This window comes from Rousettus aegyptiacus, unplaced genomic scaffold (assembly GCF_014176215.1).
Source record: "Rousettus aegyptiacus isolate mRouAeg1 unplaced genomic scaffold, mRouAeg1.p scaffold_m13_p_18, whole genome shotgun sequence".
NCBI classification, from domain to species: domain Eukaryota; kingdom Metazoa; phylum Chordata; class Mammalia; order Chiroptera; family Pteropodidae; genus Rousettus; species Rousettus aegyptiacus.
The window spans coordinates 18,421,935-18,440,899 of NW_023416293.1; the positions used below are offsets into that span (position 1 = coordinate 18,421,935).

The window sequence follows — 18,965 nt, forward strand, 5'->3', positions numbered from 1 at the left end:
AGGGGAGCTGGAGGCTCCCCCAGAGTGGGGTACAGTAAGGGAAGCTTGAGGTTTAACACACGAGTCCAGGATTCGCGTGTATCAGGCGCTATTTAGAAATGTCGAAAAGAGGAAAATGAAATGTCAAAAAAGAAATGTCAAAAATGTTCATTTTAAGGAGCGTTTTAAAACATTGGGTATGTGGTGACAGAAAGAACTCTAACTATGGGAGATGAAACACAGCGTAGATATATATATATGCCTTACTGTTAAAGTATACAGCTGAAACTTACTGGATTTCGTCAACCAATGCCACCACAAAAAAAAAATAATTAATTTAAAAAAATAAAAAACTCTTTGGGCAACAATAAGAGCAAAAGAGGAAAGCAAACAAATGGTCCGGGAACCCTTTGGGAACTCCAATACACAGGAATTGTTGCCTTTTTTTTTTTGCAAATTGAATAATAATGATAATAGTGCCAATTTGAATCACAAAGCCCAGGATAAAAATAAAGATAATGATGAGTATGCTTGCAATCTATAGGAAAGAATTACAAGGAAATGGAATGCAAGGGAATAGTAATCTATGTATCTAGCCAATCTTCCTTCAAAAAAGTTAACCTCAAGATGCATCTCTGCCACTCATCTTCCATTTGATATAACAAAGAATGGGAGCAACATAGAGATCAATCATAGTTCAGGGCTTTCACAATTAAACCAGCGTTAGAGCAATGCCAAGGTCGTGCTGCTAACCAGATAGGCCCACTCAATTGGTGGTTCCTGATAACCAACCTCAGAAATAATTCCATCTTCTAGACAAGTACTGGAAGAATCTCAAACCCGACCTCTGAGTGGGTTCTAAGAGTAAATACCCTTGAAAAATTTCCCTCCTATCAGAAGGCGGACCAAGAAGTTCACCCTCCCACCTACGAATTCCCCCAGAAGGTTTCACGTGGAAAGTATTTCCTTCCACGCACAGCCGGACCCTCTACCGAGTGAGTGGCTCGTGTCTCCCACGGCGCACTCCAGAGAGTGAAACGCCCATCTGGAAAGTGCCATGGGTCTCAAGACCACCAAGCAGGTGGGGAGACACGCAAAGCCCGGGCCTGGGCGCCAGGAGGGTACGTAGACATTTGCTGCTTTCGTACATTTTTTCAGGGTGGAGTTTTTAGGCCGAAGCTGCGCCTTTTTGATGAATCGCTGATGCTGTGCACTGAAAGCTATTGCGTTGTCTCTTCCAAAGCGATTCCTACCTTTCCACTCTGTGCGTGAAGGCAGACAAAGGTTATTCAAAACCCTTACGAGATGCCTATTACATTTAAATTACCCATCATTTTTGTATAGCAGATTTGATTGATGATAGATGTGGTTAAAATATAACAATTTTAAACATATTCTTACTAAACGTTCCCAATCTGTGCTCACGTAAGTAATCGGTATAAAATCCCCTTTAAATTAAAATTTAGTGTTTTTTTTTTAAAGGACCAATTCAGCATTTCCTAGCTATTTTTCTGGAGAGGCCGCGAGAGTGCCCGGTGTGGTCGTTCCTCTCCGTTTGGGTAGCGCTTGTCCTGAAGGTCATGGAATAACTGATGCTAAAGAGAAATCAAAACAGAGGTTGTCGGCGTGCGCGGTCACACCGCGGCCGCGGCCGCCCGAAGTTCAGGGGCCCGCGCGCCCAGGGCCCCGGCCCGGCGCGATCGGCGCGGCGGCGCCGGTGTGGAGCCGGTTCCTCCGCAGCCCGTCGCGGCAGCGGCCCTGGGCGCGGGCAGGGGGACCGCGACGCTGGGGCGCGGCGGGGCTGGGCCGCATCCGATCCGTCCCCGCGCCCGGCCCCGTCCGCGCCGCTGCAGGAGACGCAGGACGCGCGGAGAACGCTTCGCTGGTGCCGGAGGAGGAAGCGAGCGCGAGGCGGGGGGGGGGTCGGAGGCGGGGGGGGGGGAGGGGAGAGGGGAGGAGGAGGGGGAGGGGGAGGGGAGGAGGAGAGGGGAGAGGAGAGGGGAGGGGGAGGAGGAGAGGGGAGAAGAGAGAGAGAGGAGAGAGGAGGAGCGGAGAGAAGGGAAGAGGAGGGAGGGGGAGAGGAGGGGAGGGGAAGGGATGGGGAGGAGGGGAGGAGAGAAAAGGAGAGGAGGGGAGAGGAGGAGCGCAGAGGAGGGGCGCGGGGGAGCAGCGCACGGGAGGGAGGAGCGGGAGGAGGGGCGCGGGGCCGCGCCGTGTGCTGCGCGCGTCCGCACCGCCCGGCTCCATCTCCGCCGTGCGCTGCGCTCGGGTCCTGAGGTCGCGAGCCCCGCTCCGGCCCGTGTCTGCCCACCCGCCCCATGGCTTCTCCCGACGACCCTCTGCTTACAGGTAAAGTGGCCCCGAGCCGCGCGCTCACCTGCAGGCGCCCTGGCCGCGGCGGGGAATCGGGGCCGAGGCTTCTGCGACCCTTGTGGGGCACCTGCCCGCGGTCCGCGGGGGTTCGGGGGACAGTGGCGCGAGGTCCTCCCCACGGCCCTGCCCGCGTCACCCACGCGTGCCTCGGACGCGCCTCGCGCTTCCCACCTCCCCAGCGCCTTTGTTCTGGACTCAGGCCGCCAGGTTGGGACAAGTTCCTCCAGCCTCTGGCAGAAAGGAGCGCGGGGGTGGTTCCCCTTTTCCTGTGGGCTCCCCCCTCCTCCCCCTCACACGCCTGCTCATTCCTCCCGGTCTCTCCTCATTTCACTTGTTTTAATGGGTTTGTTCTACATATTGGCCCTCGAGCTGTTTCGTAATCTAGTGTCACAAAGCCAAGAGGCCGGTGCACCTGTGGGACCCCGCCTGTGGGGCCCCGGATTACAAGGCGCCCTCGTTTGTCCTTATTTTAAAACGCAGTGTTTGTACTTGAGGCCAGAATCTAGACTGTTCTCTAATCTCACCTGCATTTGAAATCCTCAGTTCGACCTTACAGGAGTTCTCGTGTTTCGCTCTCCCACACCTGGGCCCCATCTGCAGTGAGTGTCTGTTGGACACATGAATGAATGAATGAATGAATGAATGATGTACACTTGGGGCAGGCAGGTGCTTCCTCTAGTTTTGTGGAGGTTGGAAAGGGGGGGTGTGGACCAGGCACACAGCTACAGAACCCCATATAACTGCTTAGGTAAACATGGTTCCTGTTTTATTTCTTTGGCTTGACCATTCTGGCCTTAATTTGTGGCTTGAGCAGTTAGGAGTTGACGCTCTCTGGAGGTGGGTGAGATGACAGCTACACTGGCATCGTGATGTGCTGGCTTTGGGCGAGTTCCCTGGACGTTTTAAGGAAAGATCTAGACTCTTCCAGTGGGGAATGGTAAACCTTTTATTGGTGGGAGTACACTGTCCGGATATCCTGCCCCACATCCACCTTCTCACCTGAGAACCTGATGGACAAGGTGCAAGAGATGTTAAGCCAGGTTTTACTCACAGTGGGCTCAGTTCTCGATGATGGTGAAGGGGATTCAGAAAGACCTCCATCGGGATCCACCGAACAGGGATAAATGTAACATCTGCTTGTCCCCCCCCCCCCCAAATCAACAGCAGCAGAGAAGGTGGGTGCTGGGAAACACAGCTTAATAGTCACACAAAGGCAGCCAGATGACAGATCACTGTGGAATCTAGATGCCTAGGATGGTCTCTGAGTGGGCCTGGCCCAGCCCGGGGTGGGGAGGTGGGGCTCATAACCCAGAGCAAAGGGCCTTGGAGATCCCGGCCAACGTGTCAGGAGAGAGGAGGGCCCGGTGGTGGGGCATGCCTGTGGAAGGAGGGCTCCTTGACTTTGAGTAAGTAGCGCCTGCGGGTGAAATCTCTTGGCTCCTACAAAGAGGGGAGAGGCCTCCGCAGGTAGAGATCTTGTCACCTGCAGAGATGTTGAGAACATATTCGGGCATCTGAAAGCTGTCCTCATGTCCATGCCCACTCTGGAATTTATCAATCATAGGAAGCTTCCTCCATAAGAGAGAAAAGATTTAAAAATGACGTCTTTTCCGAAACCTCCAGGGCCCACCCGCCGACACTTCCGGTTCTGTAATAAGCCACGGGGGTGCCGATGAGTGGACTCGCCTCTGCGCCCCGGGCCAGGGTTCCACTCCCTCTCGCCCGGCTTCCTGTACTCACCTCCCAGCATCCACTCTGGCCTCCCACCAACCCGGTCACCAAAATGCGGTCAGAGTGACCTTTTAAAAACTACTCTGATCCTGTCCCTCCTCTATGTAGAATCCTGCCTTGACTCCCCGACACGTGCTTCACTTGCTTCCATACTCGGCACACGGGTCTCTGCCTCTCCCCGCGACCGGCGGGTGGCTGTTCTGTCCCCTCTCTGTCCTGCAGCCACATGCCACATTGCCCCCTGGTTTCCGGGAGAGCCCTGGCACCTGCCCGCAGGCCTCCCTGCTGCTGGAGGGCCCCCTTCCCTGCCTCTGGACGCCAGTTACCTGCTCAATAGTAATGCAGATTGAGCCCCAAGAAAGACACGCCCGTGGCCCTGGACCTTCCCCTTGGAGCATGCGTCACTGTGGCCACGATTACGTCATCACCATCTCTCCCCTGTTACACTACACGTTCTTGGACAGTGCACATCTGCTTTGCTTTGCGAACACCTCACACACCTGCACGGGAGCCAGCGCATAGTAAGTGCCGGCTAAATACAGCACAGCGAATGAATGAGAGGAAATTTAGCCGCATTTTAACCACATGCTTCCAACTGCGGGATCTTTTCAGACGGCATCTGAGGAACTCATTCCTCCGGTCAGGTATGTGAACTGAGTTTACCTCGTACGGTTAAAAAAGGTGTTTGTGCGTCCACATGCATGTAACAAAGGTGTGTGTGTACGTGATTATACTCTGTGATGAGCTGAATTACACACACATCTTTTTACACTAGGCCGTTGACAAGGCTGCGGAGGCCGCGCGGGGGGGACCCGGCCGCGCTGCTCCCAGTGTGGCTGTCCCCACCCCACCTCTCCCCCAGCCAGTCAGCAGTGGAACGTGGAGCGAGGTGGAATTGCCTGTCACGTGTGAATGAAATCTGGTCCATGTTCACACAGATCCTAACACAGAGAACTTTGAAAGGGTCGAGGGGTCAGCGGTGTTCCTTGTGTCCTTGCAGTGAACTAAGCCCCACGGCCACCCAGCACGTCAGCGACATCCTCCTGTTGTCCTCGGGGTCTCGCACTACACGGCGGCCCCTGCCAACTTCCCCCAGCCCAGCCCGTAGGTGGAGCTCAGCCCCCACCAACCCTCCCAGCGTAGGGGGCCGAGGTGCAGCACCAGGACGGGGGGCCGGAACCAGGCCCCGGGGACTCCGGCCAGCAGCACCCCCGTTCGGAAGCTGCACTGGCCAGTTCTTCCTGCGGGCCCACCAGAGGGTGGAGGCTGGCTGCCGTTCTCTGCGCTCCCTCCCTGCCTCTGCCCTCCTCTCCCCTGCCCTCCCCGTGGGTTTCCCCAAAGCCCATTTCCTTTCCTTTCCTTTCTTTTCATGCTTGCTTTCTAAGCTTCCTCCTCTCATCTGCGCTTCCTCTTTCGTCCCCCTGTTCCGTCTCCTCCCTCCTCCTCCCCTCCACTCGTCCCTCTTCAGTTTGGCCCCCTCTGTAAGGCACAGTGGCCTGGCTGACATGGTTGACATGTCATGTTTGGACCCCTGGTCCTTTCATAGCTTGTTCAGCCCCCGCACTGAGGTCTGAGGATGACGCACTGAGGTCTGAGGATGACGGGGTGGCGGGGGGCGGTGCTGTGGGAAAAGACAGAGGAACCCAAAGTGACCTGCGTGTCGGCACCGCCCACAGTGGTCAGGAGTGCAGCCTGCGCCTCATCTTTATAATCAGTGATGCAGACAGCTCTAGGGCGGAAGAAAAGCTGTGGCACAAAAAGTAATGACGAATGAAAAATGAGTTGACTCCGAAATCGCCTTAATTCTCCACTAGGAAGCACGGCAGGCCCCACCCTTCTGGCCCCTGGCGCTAGGAGTTTGGGGAGCTCGGACGTGCTCCCCTGTCTTTTCTCGGAAAGGACATGCTTAGAGCAGACCTCTGACCTTCCCTGGAGAACTGTCTGTCTCCAGAACCGTTGGCCCTTCTCTAGTGGCAGGGATAAAGGCAGGCATCAGACCGTGACAGGGCGGCCCAGGGGCAGTGTCAGGCACGGTGTGATCGTCCCCTCTGCAGAGGCCGCGGGCACAGAGCGCCTTCCGCGGCGTCCCAGACGGTCTGGTTCCCCAGACGAGACGTGGCGCTTTGCACGGGCGACCACTGGATGAGATTTCGGATTCCGAGTCGATGCTGGAATGATACTTGGGGATGCTGGGTGAATGCATTTTGCACGTAGGAAGGACGTGAATTTGGGAGGCCAGAGAGTGAACTGTTGTGGATTGAACTGTGGTCTCCCCCCAAATTTGTTGGCATCCTGACCCCCAAAACCTTAGAACATGACTTTATGGGCTTAATCAAGTTCGAGTGAGGTCCTACAGTGGGCTCTGATCTGGCGTGACCGGTATCCTTAAAGGGGAAATTCAGACACGAATTCTCCCCGGGGAGAGCCTGTCGGGTGGTCAGTGCACGGACCACTTCTCGAATTCCGAAGGAATGGAAAACAGGCATTTCGAAGGCAGAAAGTCCTGGATCTGAATTCTGGCTCCTCCATTACCCTGCGACCTTGGGCACTCGACACGTGACGGGACATTGCGCCTTCCTCAGGGTTACCGTGAGGACGAGCCGAGGCTTCGTGCCACTCATGCCACACAGTCGGGCACCACGTGTGTGTGGGGGTTTCGTTGTCATCGATGAGGCCTGGGTCCTCGAGTGTGTGACGAGTAAGTGCTGTGGACGGGGCTCCTCATGCCATAATGTCATAGCACCTTGTGGCCGGAGGGTGCCTTTACCCGTGGAGCCCCTCCTTCTCACCGCTCACAGACTTTTAAAGCTGAAGGGCACGTGGAGGCTCTGTTCACCCCAGGATGTTACAGATGAGGGACTTGGCCGGGGAAGCGAATGGCCGCAGCCCACCTCCTTGCTCTCACCTGGGCCCTGGAGCCAGGCCTGGGGCCTTCTTCGGGGCTTTCCCTCACGCCTCTTCAGGAACCCCCCAGAAGGTGCTCCTGCAGATGAAATGTTCTGACTGCCATCAGTGAGACCTCTCGGCCTGTTGCCAGCTAATTTGGGGTGATCTATACCTTATTTCCTTGTTTTTTTTTCATTTCCATAAATATTTGCGTTGGTTTCTAGATTCTCCATTCTGATTACTCAATCTGTGCTAGCATCAGATTTTTAATTTTTGTAGCTTATTTTTGAGAAACTTCTAGGTTTATTTTTTCAAATAAACTAAGAACTTTGCCCCTCTCTACCCCCACCATAAAAATCCATTTTTATTGTATCTGCCTCTCTGCCTGGCACTTACTTATGTAGTTCTTGCTGGGCACAGTTGCAAACGTTAAATTTACAAGCTAGTGTAAAAAGACACCTTTGTGAGTTTTACTCCCCTTGACCAGGAATAGGTGCGCCATTTTTTGGCGTGTCCGTGGCTCTCTGAAAAAGTCGCCGCGACATTGCACCAGTACTTCCTGTTGCCTCCAGTAGACCCCAAGCTAGTGTGACTTTAGCTTCATAAGTCGCTTTTCCTCGTCTCTTCATTAATCCTACTCCAAATGTTGGGTTTTTTTCCTTTTACCTTGTTTAGAGTGACCCATCCAGGGGAGTCGAGGCGGCTTAGGGACAGAGCATCGCCCACGACAGTGGAGGTGCAGCCAGCAGCGGGGGCGAGGTCCCCACTGGCTCTGGCGGGGCTGTGGGTCCGGCCACCTCGGAGCTCACATGGTCCCCTTTCTGTTTCGGCTCCTCTGAGCCCCGTGTCCCATCTGGTACCAGAGCCTTGCCTCGGGATTCGGCCCATTACCTGGGGTCTATGTAGAGCTACTAATGAAACGGTTGGATTTTATACTCTGTCGTCTCATGAACACGCCGTTCCGAGAGCTCTCAGAAACGCTTTAGGACGGCTTCCTACTCCTAGACTAGGTTCAGATCACCAGGATCCTCCACGCAGCCGCGTAGAGACACAGTGGCCGGGGACGACTTGGTGGCTGTGTGTGGGAGACTGCCAGGGAGAAGGCGCCCCAGCAGCCCGGCTCCGTGAGTGCGTTTGGCGAGAACAGATGTGGAGGAAGTGCAGCCACGGCCTCGGCCACTGTGGACACAGTGGGCGGAGGCGGACACAGCCATGGCCATCGCAGTGAACGTAACAGAAGGCCCAAAGGGGCCTGCGGTGCCCGGACACGCCGCCCTTCCCCATCACCCTCCCTCTGCCGTCCTGCTGGACAGAAAACCCGGTTCCGTGTGTCCGTCCCAGCTGCAGCTCCCTTTCTCCTCAGCGACGAGGAGGGCGGAGCCTCCAAACCCTGTCGTCTGCCTGCGTCCACCTCGGAACCCTGAGACACACTTGGCTGGGTCACAGAGCTGGGTCAGCTCCGGGGAGTGGTGGTGCCCAAACGTGGCCTGACCGGATGACGGTGATCGGCCGAGCGTGGGCACCAGGGACCTGGGCCTGCAAGGCTGAGGCTTACGTGAGTCATCCTCCGAGGTCACACCGCTAGCCTTGTCCGCGGCCAGACCGCCAGCTCTCAGCAGCGTGCAGCGAGGACACGCACCCGACCCCGGGCAGGTCCTCCTTCCTGCTCGCTGTCCTGTTCGCATCCTCCCTGCCGTCGCTGTAGTTCTGCCGTTCCCAGCCCTGTCCCCCATTTTCCTCCTGTCTTTTTCTCTTTTCTTCCTCTCGTTCTCACTTGTCTGTGGGAAGCAGGACCAAGTTGTCATGGACTCGGTGGGCATATAAATCTGCCCAGGGTCATAGAGAGACCCCCACTGCCCCTGCCCCCAGCACTCCATCCTTCGACCTGAAATCCCGTGGCTGATGCCCGTTACACTCCTACCCCCTGCTGGGGTGACGTGTTAAGGTGTCATCCAGGTGCATTCAGTGAAAACGAAGCCGTTGGGCTGAGGCCGTGGTAAGAGGAGGGAAGCAGGGACTCGAGGCTACGCAGTGGTGGCTCCACCGCCCTGTGCCCAGCCAGGAACAGGAACGTGAGGATGAGGGAAGGAAAGCCTGGAACGCAGGCGCAGGTGTGCGCGGCCGGACCTGCGTGAAGCGCAGGGCTGTGTGGTGCTCCCTTGTCTCTAGGCCTCGGCCCATGCCGTTCCCTCTGCCTGCGATGCTGTTCCCTCCCCAGCCCTTCCGGCGGGCGCCAGCTCACGCGTCCAGACGCAGCGCTGAGCTCCCCCGCAGGCCCTCCCGCGCCCCAGCCCCGCGCCGCGCCCCTCGGCGGGCATGCGCTCTTCCTGTGTTTCTGCGGCCCTGACCGGAAGTGTCCTGTGCTGCTTGCCTGTCACTCTGATGGCAGGAGTTCCATAAGCTCAGGGTGACGTTAGCAACCCGGTTTGTTCTTTTTCTCTTCATGTGGATTTAACTCCATATCTTAGTCTGTATGCCCCTGGGCTGGCAGGAAGTCCCATTTGAGCCCGAACTGGGTTTTGGGGCCCCACCTTGGGGTCACACAGGAAACCGAGAGGATAGCGTCATGCTTGGAAAATGAGGGAGGCGGTGGGAGTCCGTGTCCTCCTCGTCCGAGGCGGAGGAGACCCTCGGCATGCAGCAGCCCTGTGTTTCTGGGCCGCGCACGAGGCACGGGTCTCCTTGCTGGGGCGGGGACGGTGGGACCCAGGGGCCTGCCCCTTCTGTGTGTTCCCCGTGTTGTCTTGCCACCTGGGCTCTGCCAGAGACCAGGGCGCTGACCCCCTCACGGAGCCTCGGATGGCTGCCCCTGCTCCATGGGAGGACACTGGCGAAGCTCGCTCCATCCCTCCCCCAATCCCTCCCCCACCACCTTTAATCCTGCCAGTGACGAGGCTGTCATGCGATAGAGACTGTTCCCTCCACAGGGGTGCTCCTTCAGGCGTCACAGTGAGCAGGGCACAGCCCAGCGTCGGGGGTGGGGGGGCCCTCGGGGACCACAGGCTGCCCTGCCGTTCCCGTCGGGGTCCCCAGAGGCGTTCACAGCACCCAGGGTCTGGTCCCCAGCGTGGCCAAGGGAGGGTTGGAGGGAAGCGGGAGTGGATCTTTGCTGGACCATGGCTGTCAACTTGGGTTTTGCAGGCCACACACTGCAAACCTAGAAGGTTCCACTCAGACCTATATGGTTATTTATTAAGACAGTTTTCTGGCAGGTGTTTTGCAGTGTCTTGGAAAGGGGCAGCTTTTGTGTACAAATAAATCCATGAGATCTAGAGGTAGCCTGTTGCTTTTTCTGTATTTTCTCTTTATATTCCTTAAACGCAGCAAGTGGTTAAACATAAGCAAAATATTGAGAAATCAGAATTACTTTGTGTTTGATAAAGGTTCTGATAAATATTCTGAGATATTTTTGACTTTAGTAATTCACATGAACCACATCTAAACACTTAATATTCTAAAATGATGGAAATGAATTGCAGAAGAGTAGGAAATAAGCGGAAGTCAGAATTAAGTCATTCCTGCTTGAAGTGTAGTCAAAGCCAGCCTGTGGAAGTATTGTTAGTATCGTGTCTGCATGATTTGTAATTCTGGGTATTTTTCGATATTTATAAGGAAACCGTTCCAGAATATGGTTCTTTTAAAAAATGAACTTTGTCCTAATTTCTTTCTCGATGGAGTCTGAACTCATCCTTTCTTATTTTGTCTCCACTGATGATCGAAAGTTTCCTCCAGCCTGGCAATGGCTGCTTGCATCCACATGAAGACAGTTATCAAAGGACACGTGTGCTTTTAAGTTTAGGCAAATGCTATTTTTTTCATTTCTTTTCTTTCTTTTTTTTTTTTTTACAGATCACATGGCGAAGGAGCCAGTGGAAGACACAGACCCTAGCACTTTATCCTTCCACGAGGTAGGTACAACTTTTACACTAATGGTGATGGCTTCTTATTTTCCCTTTGTTATTGCTTTATGTTTTTTAATACTCAGTATTTACAGGAAGATGAGGAAACCCAAGATAAGATTTTAACGAGATAAGTTTCTTTATCATGGTTTTCTCTGTGATGTAGTAAACCTGGGGTTGCTCCGGGCTGAAAGGGCGTTAGGCTGGGCCTCGATCCCCGCACCGCTGACGCCATCTTAGATTGTAAGAAGTCCCCGTCTGCTTCTCGACGTTCGCTACGATCTGTTTAACGGCCCCTTCGTCAGCATTCAAAACACCTAACCTGAGACTGAAGGGAAAAAGTGGGACTGCCTCGTGGCGCCCGAGTGCCAGACGGCGCCATGCTGTCGATGTGCCCGTCGCCACATTTAGTGCCCACGACCCTCTAAGGTGGCCCTGCCCGTTTTACAGATGAAGAACGGAGGCACCGGGGGTGAGGTCAGCTGCCCGCCTCGGGAGCAGCCAGGTGGGGTTCAAACCCGGCCGCGGCCTGAGACCCCTTCCCCTGCGTGGCCGCGCGGCCTGTCGCCGCCTTCGGCTTGGCCAGAGTCTCAGACGTTGTGCGTCACCCGAGGGACGGCGGGGCAGGTGTTTCCGTCCCCGAGGGTCGGCGGGGCAGGTGTTTCCGTCCCCGAGGGACGGCGGGGCAGGTGTTTCATCCCCGAGGGTCGGCGGGGCAGGTGTTTCCGTCCCCGAGGGACGGCGGGGCAGGTGTTTCCGTCCCCGAGGGACGGCGGGGCAGGTGTTTCCGTCCCCGAGGGACGGCGGGGCAGGTGTTTCCGTCCCCGAGGGACGGCGGGGCAGGTGTTTCCATCCCCGAGGGACGGCGGGGCAGGTGTTTCCGTCCCCGAGGGTCGGCGGGGCAGGTGTTTCCGTCCCCGAGGGACGGCGGGGCAGGTGTTTCCGTCCCCGAGGGACGGCGGGGCAGGTGTTTCCATCCCCGAGGGACGGCGGGGCAGGTGTTTCCGTCCCCGAGGGACGGCGGGGCAGGTGTTTCATCCCCGAGGGTCGGCGGGGCAGGTGTTTCCATCCCCGAGGGACGGCGGGGCAGGTGTTTCATCCTCGTTCTGCAGCGGGGGAAGTGGACGCTAACTGGTGTGTGTGAAACCAGCTCTCCCGGGCCGCTCTGCCTCTGAGCGGGGTCAGCGCCTGCGACGGCACTGCGAGGGCCGGCCCTGCGGGGGGCCGCACTGTGGGGGGGCAGCCCTGTGGGGGGGCGCACTGGGGGGACCGGCCCTGGGGGGCACAGTCCTGGGGGGGAGGCACTGCGGGGGGCGGCCCTGTGGGGGCCGCAGTGGGGGGGCCGGCCCTGGGGGGGACCTTCCTGGGGGGCCAGCCCTGCGGAGACCGGCACTGCGGGGGGCCGCACTGCGGGGGGCCGCGGCGCGGAGCGAGGCGTGGTCCTCGCCCCGGAGTGTTTGGAGGATCTGGCCTCCTGAGCCACGGAAAGTTCCGATGAACCGACTCGGTTAAAGGGCGTCGAACGCGCTTCCCAGGATTAGCCGCGGCGCCCCGCAGTCGTTGGTTCACGGGGCGCCTCGGCGTTGAAGCCCTGAGGCGCGTGTGTTCGTGGCCGTGGTGCATCGCGCAGAGCGACAGGTGTGGCCCGCGTCGGGGACCAAGCTCCGACCCCCCCTGGAAACTGATAGGCGCGAACGCCGTCTCGCCTCGCTCGTCAAACGGAGTGTGGGCGGCCGGGCGGTGCGGTCTTTGGTTTCCAGGCGGTGTCGCTCCGTGCGCCACCCCCCCCCCCCGCCCGCCTGTGACGGCCTCGGTGTCCCCTCGGCCCCCAGCCCGGGTCACCCTCCCTCGCGGCCCTCCTCCGCGCCTCGGGTCGGGCCTCGTCTCTGCTCCCGGGACCCGCCCGCTGCGGCCGCCGCGGCTGCAGAGACGTCCCGTCCCCCGGCTCCGGAGCCGCGGGCCGGCCCAGGGCGCCCGCAGGCCCGGGCTCCTCCCCGGCCGCCGAGGGTCCGCGGCGGCTCTCGCTGTCCCTTGGCCGCACCGTCCGTGCCCTCACTTCGATGGCACGAGGCCGTCCTCGCCCTGCGTGGCTGTGACTGGGTGTCTCCCCTCCCCTCCTAAGGACGTCAGTCACATGGGACCGGGGCCCACCGCGCTCCACTGTGACCTTATCTTACTGTCACAACCCTATTTCCAGTGCGGTCACACGCTGAGGTCCTGAGCGTGAGGACTCGCACATACCTCGGGGGGACACAGTTCATCCCGTAGCATTTCTGCTGCTTCCAGGATTAAATATCCTCCCTCGACGTGGCAGAGGAAGTTCTCCGTGACCCAACCTCCGCACCCCCTGACGAGCCAGTCGCCTGTGCTGTTTGCTGCCCTGCTAACATCCCGGCCCTCCCACCTTCCTGGGACAGGCACAGTGCGGGTCCCTCCCTGCCCCTTCCCATCTCAGGTCAAAGGTTCCTCGACCTATGACCTGCGACCTGCGTAGCCTTGTCCGCCTGGCCTGGGGCCTCCAGGCGCACCCTCCTGGCAGCCCCGCCCTGCTTCTGTCGCAGCGGGCCGGAACTGTTCGCTTGTCGGCCACCTGCCAGGCTGTGCTGACCATCTCCCCACACGCGGAGCTGGGCACAGGCGGCCAGCAGTGTGTGAGGAGCCCCGCTTCTCGAGGTCCTGGAGGGGCACCCCCCATAAACCCCTTCGCCTCGCTTCCAGGACCTCTCCCGCACGCTGTCCGTCATGTCCTCCCCAACCCCGTCTTCCGCTTTCCACCTGCAACATGCATCCCTGCTTGAGGCTGATGGGTCTTTACACCTGCCGCGCTGCTCTTCCGACCACCTGGTCTTGCTCCTCTGTGTCCACCATCTGCATGTCCTTCCTCTGGGTCCTCCGAGGCCCTAGGCACCCTCTAGACCCAGCTCAAATGTCAGTCCCTCCAGGAAACCTGCTCTCGCCCCCACCTGTGTGTTCATCCACGCAGACCCTTGTAGATGTTTACTTAACACTGATCCAAAATCTGGGATGTGGAGATCATAGTCCCCTCTCTCAAAAAACTCACAGTCTGTCTGAGGAAACAGACAGGTACTTTACAGTCTGGTAAGTGACGCAGTACACACCTGCTTTCCATGCTCTGGGGAGCAGAGTCTGGGGGAAAATGTTAGACCTTTACGTTCTCTGTGATCGAGGATAGATTTCTTCTGTAGAAAGGGTGAGAGGTCCAAAGAAATTCCAGGGAAAGGGGTTTAAAACAAAATCCTTGGTTCCACATCTGTTTCTTTTTCTCTCTCCAAGGAAGACGTGGGCGAAGCCCACAGGAGAGTCGGCAGGTGCCGCTTTGCTCAGGCTGGTGGCAGTGGACGCGAAGGCCCAGACCAGGGGGTGGTGTGAGCTGAGCTGGGTTGGGGGACAGGATGAGGAAATGGACACATCCTCAGCCCTCTCGTGGAAGTCTCCAGAGAATGACCGCATTGTTTCCAGAACATTGGACACTTGCGTGTTCGTAGGTGCCAAACAATGACACATGTGACTTTCTCTGTGACAGCACTGCCCTCAGCTAGTGCACCAGGGGGACCGTGCGAATCGTGCGTGACGACTAACCGATTTGTAGCTCTTTAACTGTGTGACCAATAGGATGGTCCCCTTTTGAATCTGTCCTAGTTAGCGCAGGACAGAGCTGTGCAATGGTGAGTGCTGGCCAGAATGCACGGTGTTGACCCCATGACTGTCACAGAGATGGTGAGATGAAATGGGTCCGTCCCCACAGTTCCTGAACACACGTGCACCCTGCTTCTGAACCGTCGGAAGGAGGAAGGACGTAGGGAGATTGGCCCTGCAGGCGGGAGAGGAGGCGTGGTCCGCCGCTCAGGGCCGAGGAAGTCAGGAGGTCTCATTCTGTCTCGAGTTCCAACATGAATGTCTCGTCAACCTTGAATTCATGTCTCTAAATTGAGAATAGAAACAAGCTATGGGTCAGCCCTGATGATATGTCCAAAGCTAAAAACTTGCTGTGTTTTAAAATCATGACTTTCTCAAGACAAAGCTTTCTTTTCACTTCAGTCTTATAATTGACTATGGTGTTTAAAAATAACTTTCCTCTTTTGTTGGTTTCTCCAGTCAGACAAATATCCCATTCAAGATACGGGACTCCCTAAAGGTACGTACAGTTACTATAACTACTTGAACTTGTGATTATTTTAATCTCTTGAACAAAGCAGTAGTCAGAGTAATGTTTCATTATTTAAAATTACAAAACAGAAACATACCGGTCATTATTTCATGACTTTTTTGATGATTATCTCAGGCGTGAATTTTCTTTTTAAAATCTAGAAATTACTTCCTAACAAATTAAACATCAAATTCCTGTGGTGTTTCGAACATGCATAAAATGGGTTGCAGGTGGCAGAACCCTAACTCAAGTTCGTTTCGAAAGGCAGGGAGGGACTCTCTGGCCGCTGGACCGGGCCAGCCCAGGCTCCACGTCCCCGTGCCGTGGCTCTGTCTTCTGTGGCGACCCCGTTCTCGGCAGGCTTTCCCCACGGGGCGCGAAGGACGGTCCCTCACACCTCCGGCTCTGCTTGGTGCTGCCGGAGGTGGTGGAGAGGGAGGGGCTTTTCCCGCAGCACCCATGGCAGTTTCAGGGACAGTTGTGGTATAAGCAGTTTGGCCGTGTGGTCATAGCTGAATCAGTTGGTCACCAAGACATTGGTGTGAGCCTTGAGGTTGTTGGGGGGGGGGGGCGGCAGGGGGCACATGGTCATTTTCATCCAAAGCGTAGGAGAGCGGGCTCTGGTACCAGAGGGCCCAGGGAGGCTTGTCAGGCCCCAGAGCGAAACGAGCTCAGGGACGTGGGGGCACACTGCAGCCCAGAAAGGTCGCCAGGCCTTTGCCTGTCCTCGGCCCCCGTGGGGCTATGTTTCTCGTTCCCCGGGAAGGCCAGGCTGCTGGCTGTCACACTGGGGCATTTATCTTGTGCTCAGCTGACAACCCAGAGAGGAAGGGTGGGGTGGGGTGGGGGCGGGGAACAGTCAGATCTGACCAGCTCCGTGCTGCCGCCCCCCACAACCTCCGCTTCCTGGGGAGGCAGGACTTCCCGGCTCGCACTGCGTGGGTTTCCTGGCAGTGCCTGCGGTCATGAGTGTCCCGGGGTCACTGACTGGAGGTGGATGGGGGCTCCCTCCGGGCCCACCTGTGCTTCGGTCCGGGTTCTGCCTCTCCCCGCCTTTGTTCCCAGCCCACCAGACTCCCTCCTGCTCCCCGAAATTACACCATTAGAGTGGCATTCCTTTCGCCTCCTGAGCTTGTCCCAGGGATGGCCATGATGTAGGGAAGGCCAGGTGTGAGCCCCGATCTAGGCTCTAGGGCAGGTTTCTGGTAAGCTCGCTCCCCCTTTCCTCTCCCCATGAATGGCTTCTGAGTGTCCTGAGTCCCCCAGTCCGTGGCCAGGCACATACGAGGGAGGAGTCTTGGGCGGCCGTGAAGGCCCAAGCATCACACAGACAGCTTGTTTCACATGCAGATTCTGAGCCCAGCCACCCCGAACCCCTGATGGGTGGGTCTGGGGTCTGGCCCGGGAACCTGCATTTTAACGCTCATCTGAGTGGTTGGGATGCAGACCTCACTTTGAGAGCCAGGATAAGAAGCTTCAGGAACTTGGCGTGTCCGTCGGAGAGGCATGTGGAAGATAGAGCCGATCGCAGCCGCACTGGCTTCGAGCGACTCTGTGGTGCCGTCAGGTCTCAGGGCCTCAGACCCCTGTCCGCAGCGCAGGGCGGACACGTCAGCCTCCACCTCCCAGGCTGCTTGTGAGAATTCAGTGCGCCGAGTTTGGGACAGCGCCTGGCATGTGTAAGTGTCAGACGGGTGGGGGAGTCTGATCAAAGAATTTGAAAATCAGGGCCGAGGACTGCTGAAAGCTTCCGTGGCAGAGGTGGGACCGTTTTAGACAAAGACTGAGCTGCAGTGACTCCGCAATGCAGAGTCATGGTCTGATCTGACTAAAGATCTTATCTTCCCTGCACATGATTTCCTGTTTGCAGAGAAAAAGATTGCTGCTTAGCTACCGGTCACTACAGTACTGGTACTGTTGGGTTCCTCCTAGAATTCGAATTTTACAAACCTTAATTAAAACGATGATGAGTTGACAGGTAACGTGGCTGTTAAAACCCTATGCTAGGTTTTTCTTCTCTGCTTATTCATGGGAATAGTATTATTAAGCACATAGTGTCTCTTCACCAGCAAAATGCTTCATCTTGTATGTAATGAACCATGTGCAGAAGTTCAAACACCTGCAAATTTGCATTCAGTAATATAACAACTTAATGTCTGCTAGCATTTTTTTTTAAACGTACCTTAATGGATACAATATCATCATTAAATGTTTACGGTAATTTTCTTATTGAAGTTTTTAAGGGAAGAAAACCCATATGAATTAGCGAAGAGACTAATTTATAGATTTAAAAGTAAAAGTAATCAAATCATATTAAGCACAAACTCAAACCCCAACATGTAAGTAAATTTCAGGGGCACCTACTTTATTTAGCAGATGAGTCCTTTGTAATTAGCTTGAGGAATTTCCATGGCTTGAAAAGTCCTGAAAATTCATTTTCTTAAGCAAATTAAGCTTGTTTCACAGAATCTTCATTATACTTCTGTATTTTCTTACTTTACTCTTGGGCAGTTGAAAGCTAAGTTCTTGGCGGGGTCCAAACAGAGTGGGTTTGAATCATGTGGTTTTACCATGAATCAGCTGTGACAGTTTGGACAATTCTTGGTATCTCATAAGAGACACTGGCTCAGGTGTCCTGAAAAGAATATGACTTCACATTTAGAGAGAAAACTATCTTTGGAAAAAGAATTCTGAGTTTTGAGCCACTATTTATAGTGAGGGGGAAAGACACATAAATACATCATTAATCAATCAGATGATCAATCAGATGATTAATCATCTTAACTTTTTCCTGGTATTAATACTCTTTCCTTTTATGGTGCAAAAAAATTTTATAGTGAATTTAAAGTTGAAAAACTAAAGCAGGATGATTTTATTATTAATAATTTTGAGGAATTTGGACTTAAACGTAGATGATATTTGGGGGGCGTTTTAAAACAATTTGTTCACTAAATATAGAAGTAGTAGTTCAATTCGAAAAAGATAGGCGAGAATAAACAAATGCTAAAATAATTCAGAAGTAAAAGTGTCTGCTTTAAAACTAGCAAGCTGTTGTGTTATATGATTTCTCACCTTGCAGGTTGCCAGTGGTTTGTTAATAGGTTTTCTTGTTCAAACATGAAGCTGAACACCCGACCACCTGCATGATTTGCTGTGCGTCTGGGTCCTGTTCATTCCATAGTACACTCGCTCCCACCCACCTTGACCAAGACTCTTAGAAATCTCTGGTATAATAAACCAAAACTCACCCCCTGAATTATGACACGAAGACAAAGGTGACCGACCATCCTGCAAATTTCTTCTGCTGTTGTGAGGGCAGAGGGGAGAGAGAGGGAGACAGCCACAGGAGTGTTTGCGGCACCACGTAAAAAAAGTTGCTATTCAAGTTCAAGTTACCATGATGTTGGGGGGGGGGGCGGGGGAATCCCGGAATCCCACTTTTACAAAAATGCTGGGTTGACAGTTACGACACTAGCCATCGTGAGAAGTCGTATGACTGAAATTACAGGTCCAGTACTTATTGCTGAGAAGACTCGCACTTTCGTCAGCATCAGGATCTGTGGGGTGCTTGTTGGGTGTCAGACTTCCGGGGCCCCTGAGATTCCAGTCCAGGGGTCCGGGGCGGAGCCCGGGAGCCTGCATCGCTAATAAGCGGCCCTGGTGACTCAGGCCCAGGCGAGCGGCAAGCCTGGGCAAGCTCTCCACTGCGTTGGCTTAAGAAGACATCACATTGGATCTCAGCAACAGATCACGCTTACAGCTGCTCAGGTCCTTAAGTCACAGTCGTGTAGGAGGCAATGACTGTGCCCCCTTATCTGAGTACATCTCTCAGCCCGGCACCCAGTAGGTGAGGGAATGTTAACGCATGTAAAAGACAAACAGATAAGTTAATCTTTTATTCATTCTTAACTTTAGAACTCTGAGTTAAG

At 55.3% G+C, this 18,965-nt stretch overlaps 1 protein-coding gene across 3 annotated transcripts in view; it reads left to right on the forward strand.

Moving 5' to 3' along the window:
* The first annotated feature begins 1,036 nt into the window (after positions 1-1,036).
* The window catches only part of EDARADD (EDAR associated death domain), a 50,609-nt gene continuing 32,680 nt past the window's right edge, over positions 1,037-18,965 (forward strand). The window contains exons 1-3 of one of the 3 annotated variants that reach the window (XM_016163400.2): positions 1,037-1,100; positions 10,819-10,877; positions 14,985-15,024. In XM_016163400.2, coding sequence (XP_016018886.2) covers positions 1,037-1,100; positions 10,819-10,877; positions 14,985-15,024 — 163 coding nt within the window. Of the gene's footprint in view, positions 1,101-2,144; positions 2,329-2,383; positions 4,728-10,818; positions 10,878-14,984; positions 15,025-18,965 lie in introns of those variants that run through there. The other 2 variants (XM_016163401.2, XM_016163399.2) reach the window with 2 other exon arrangements.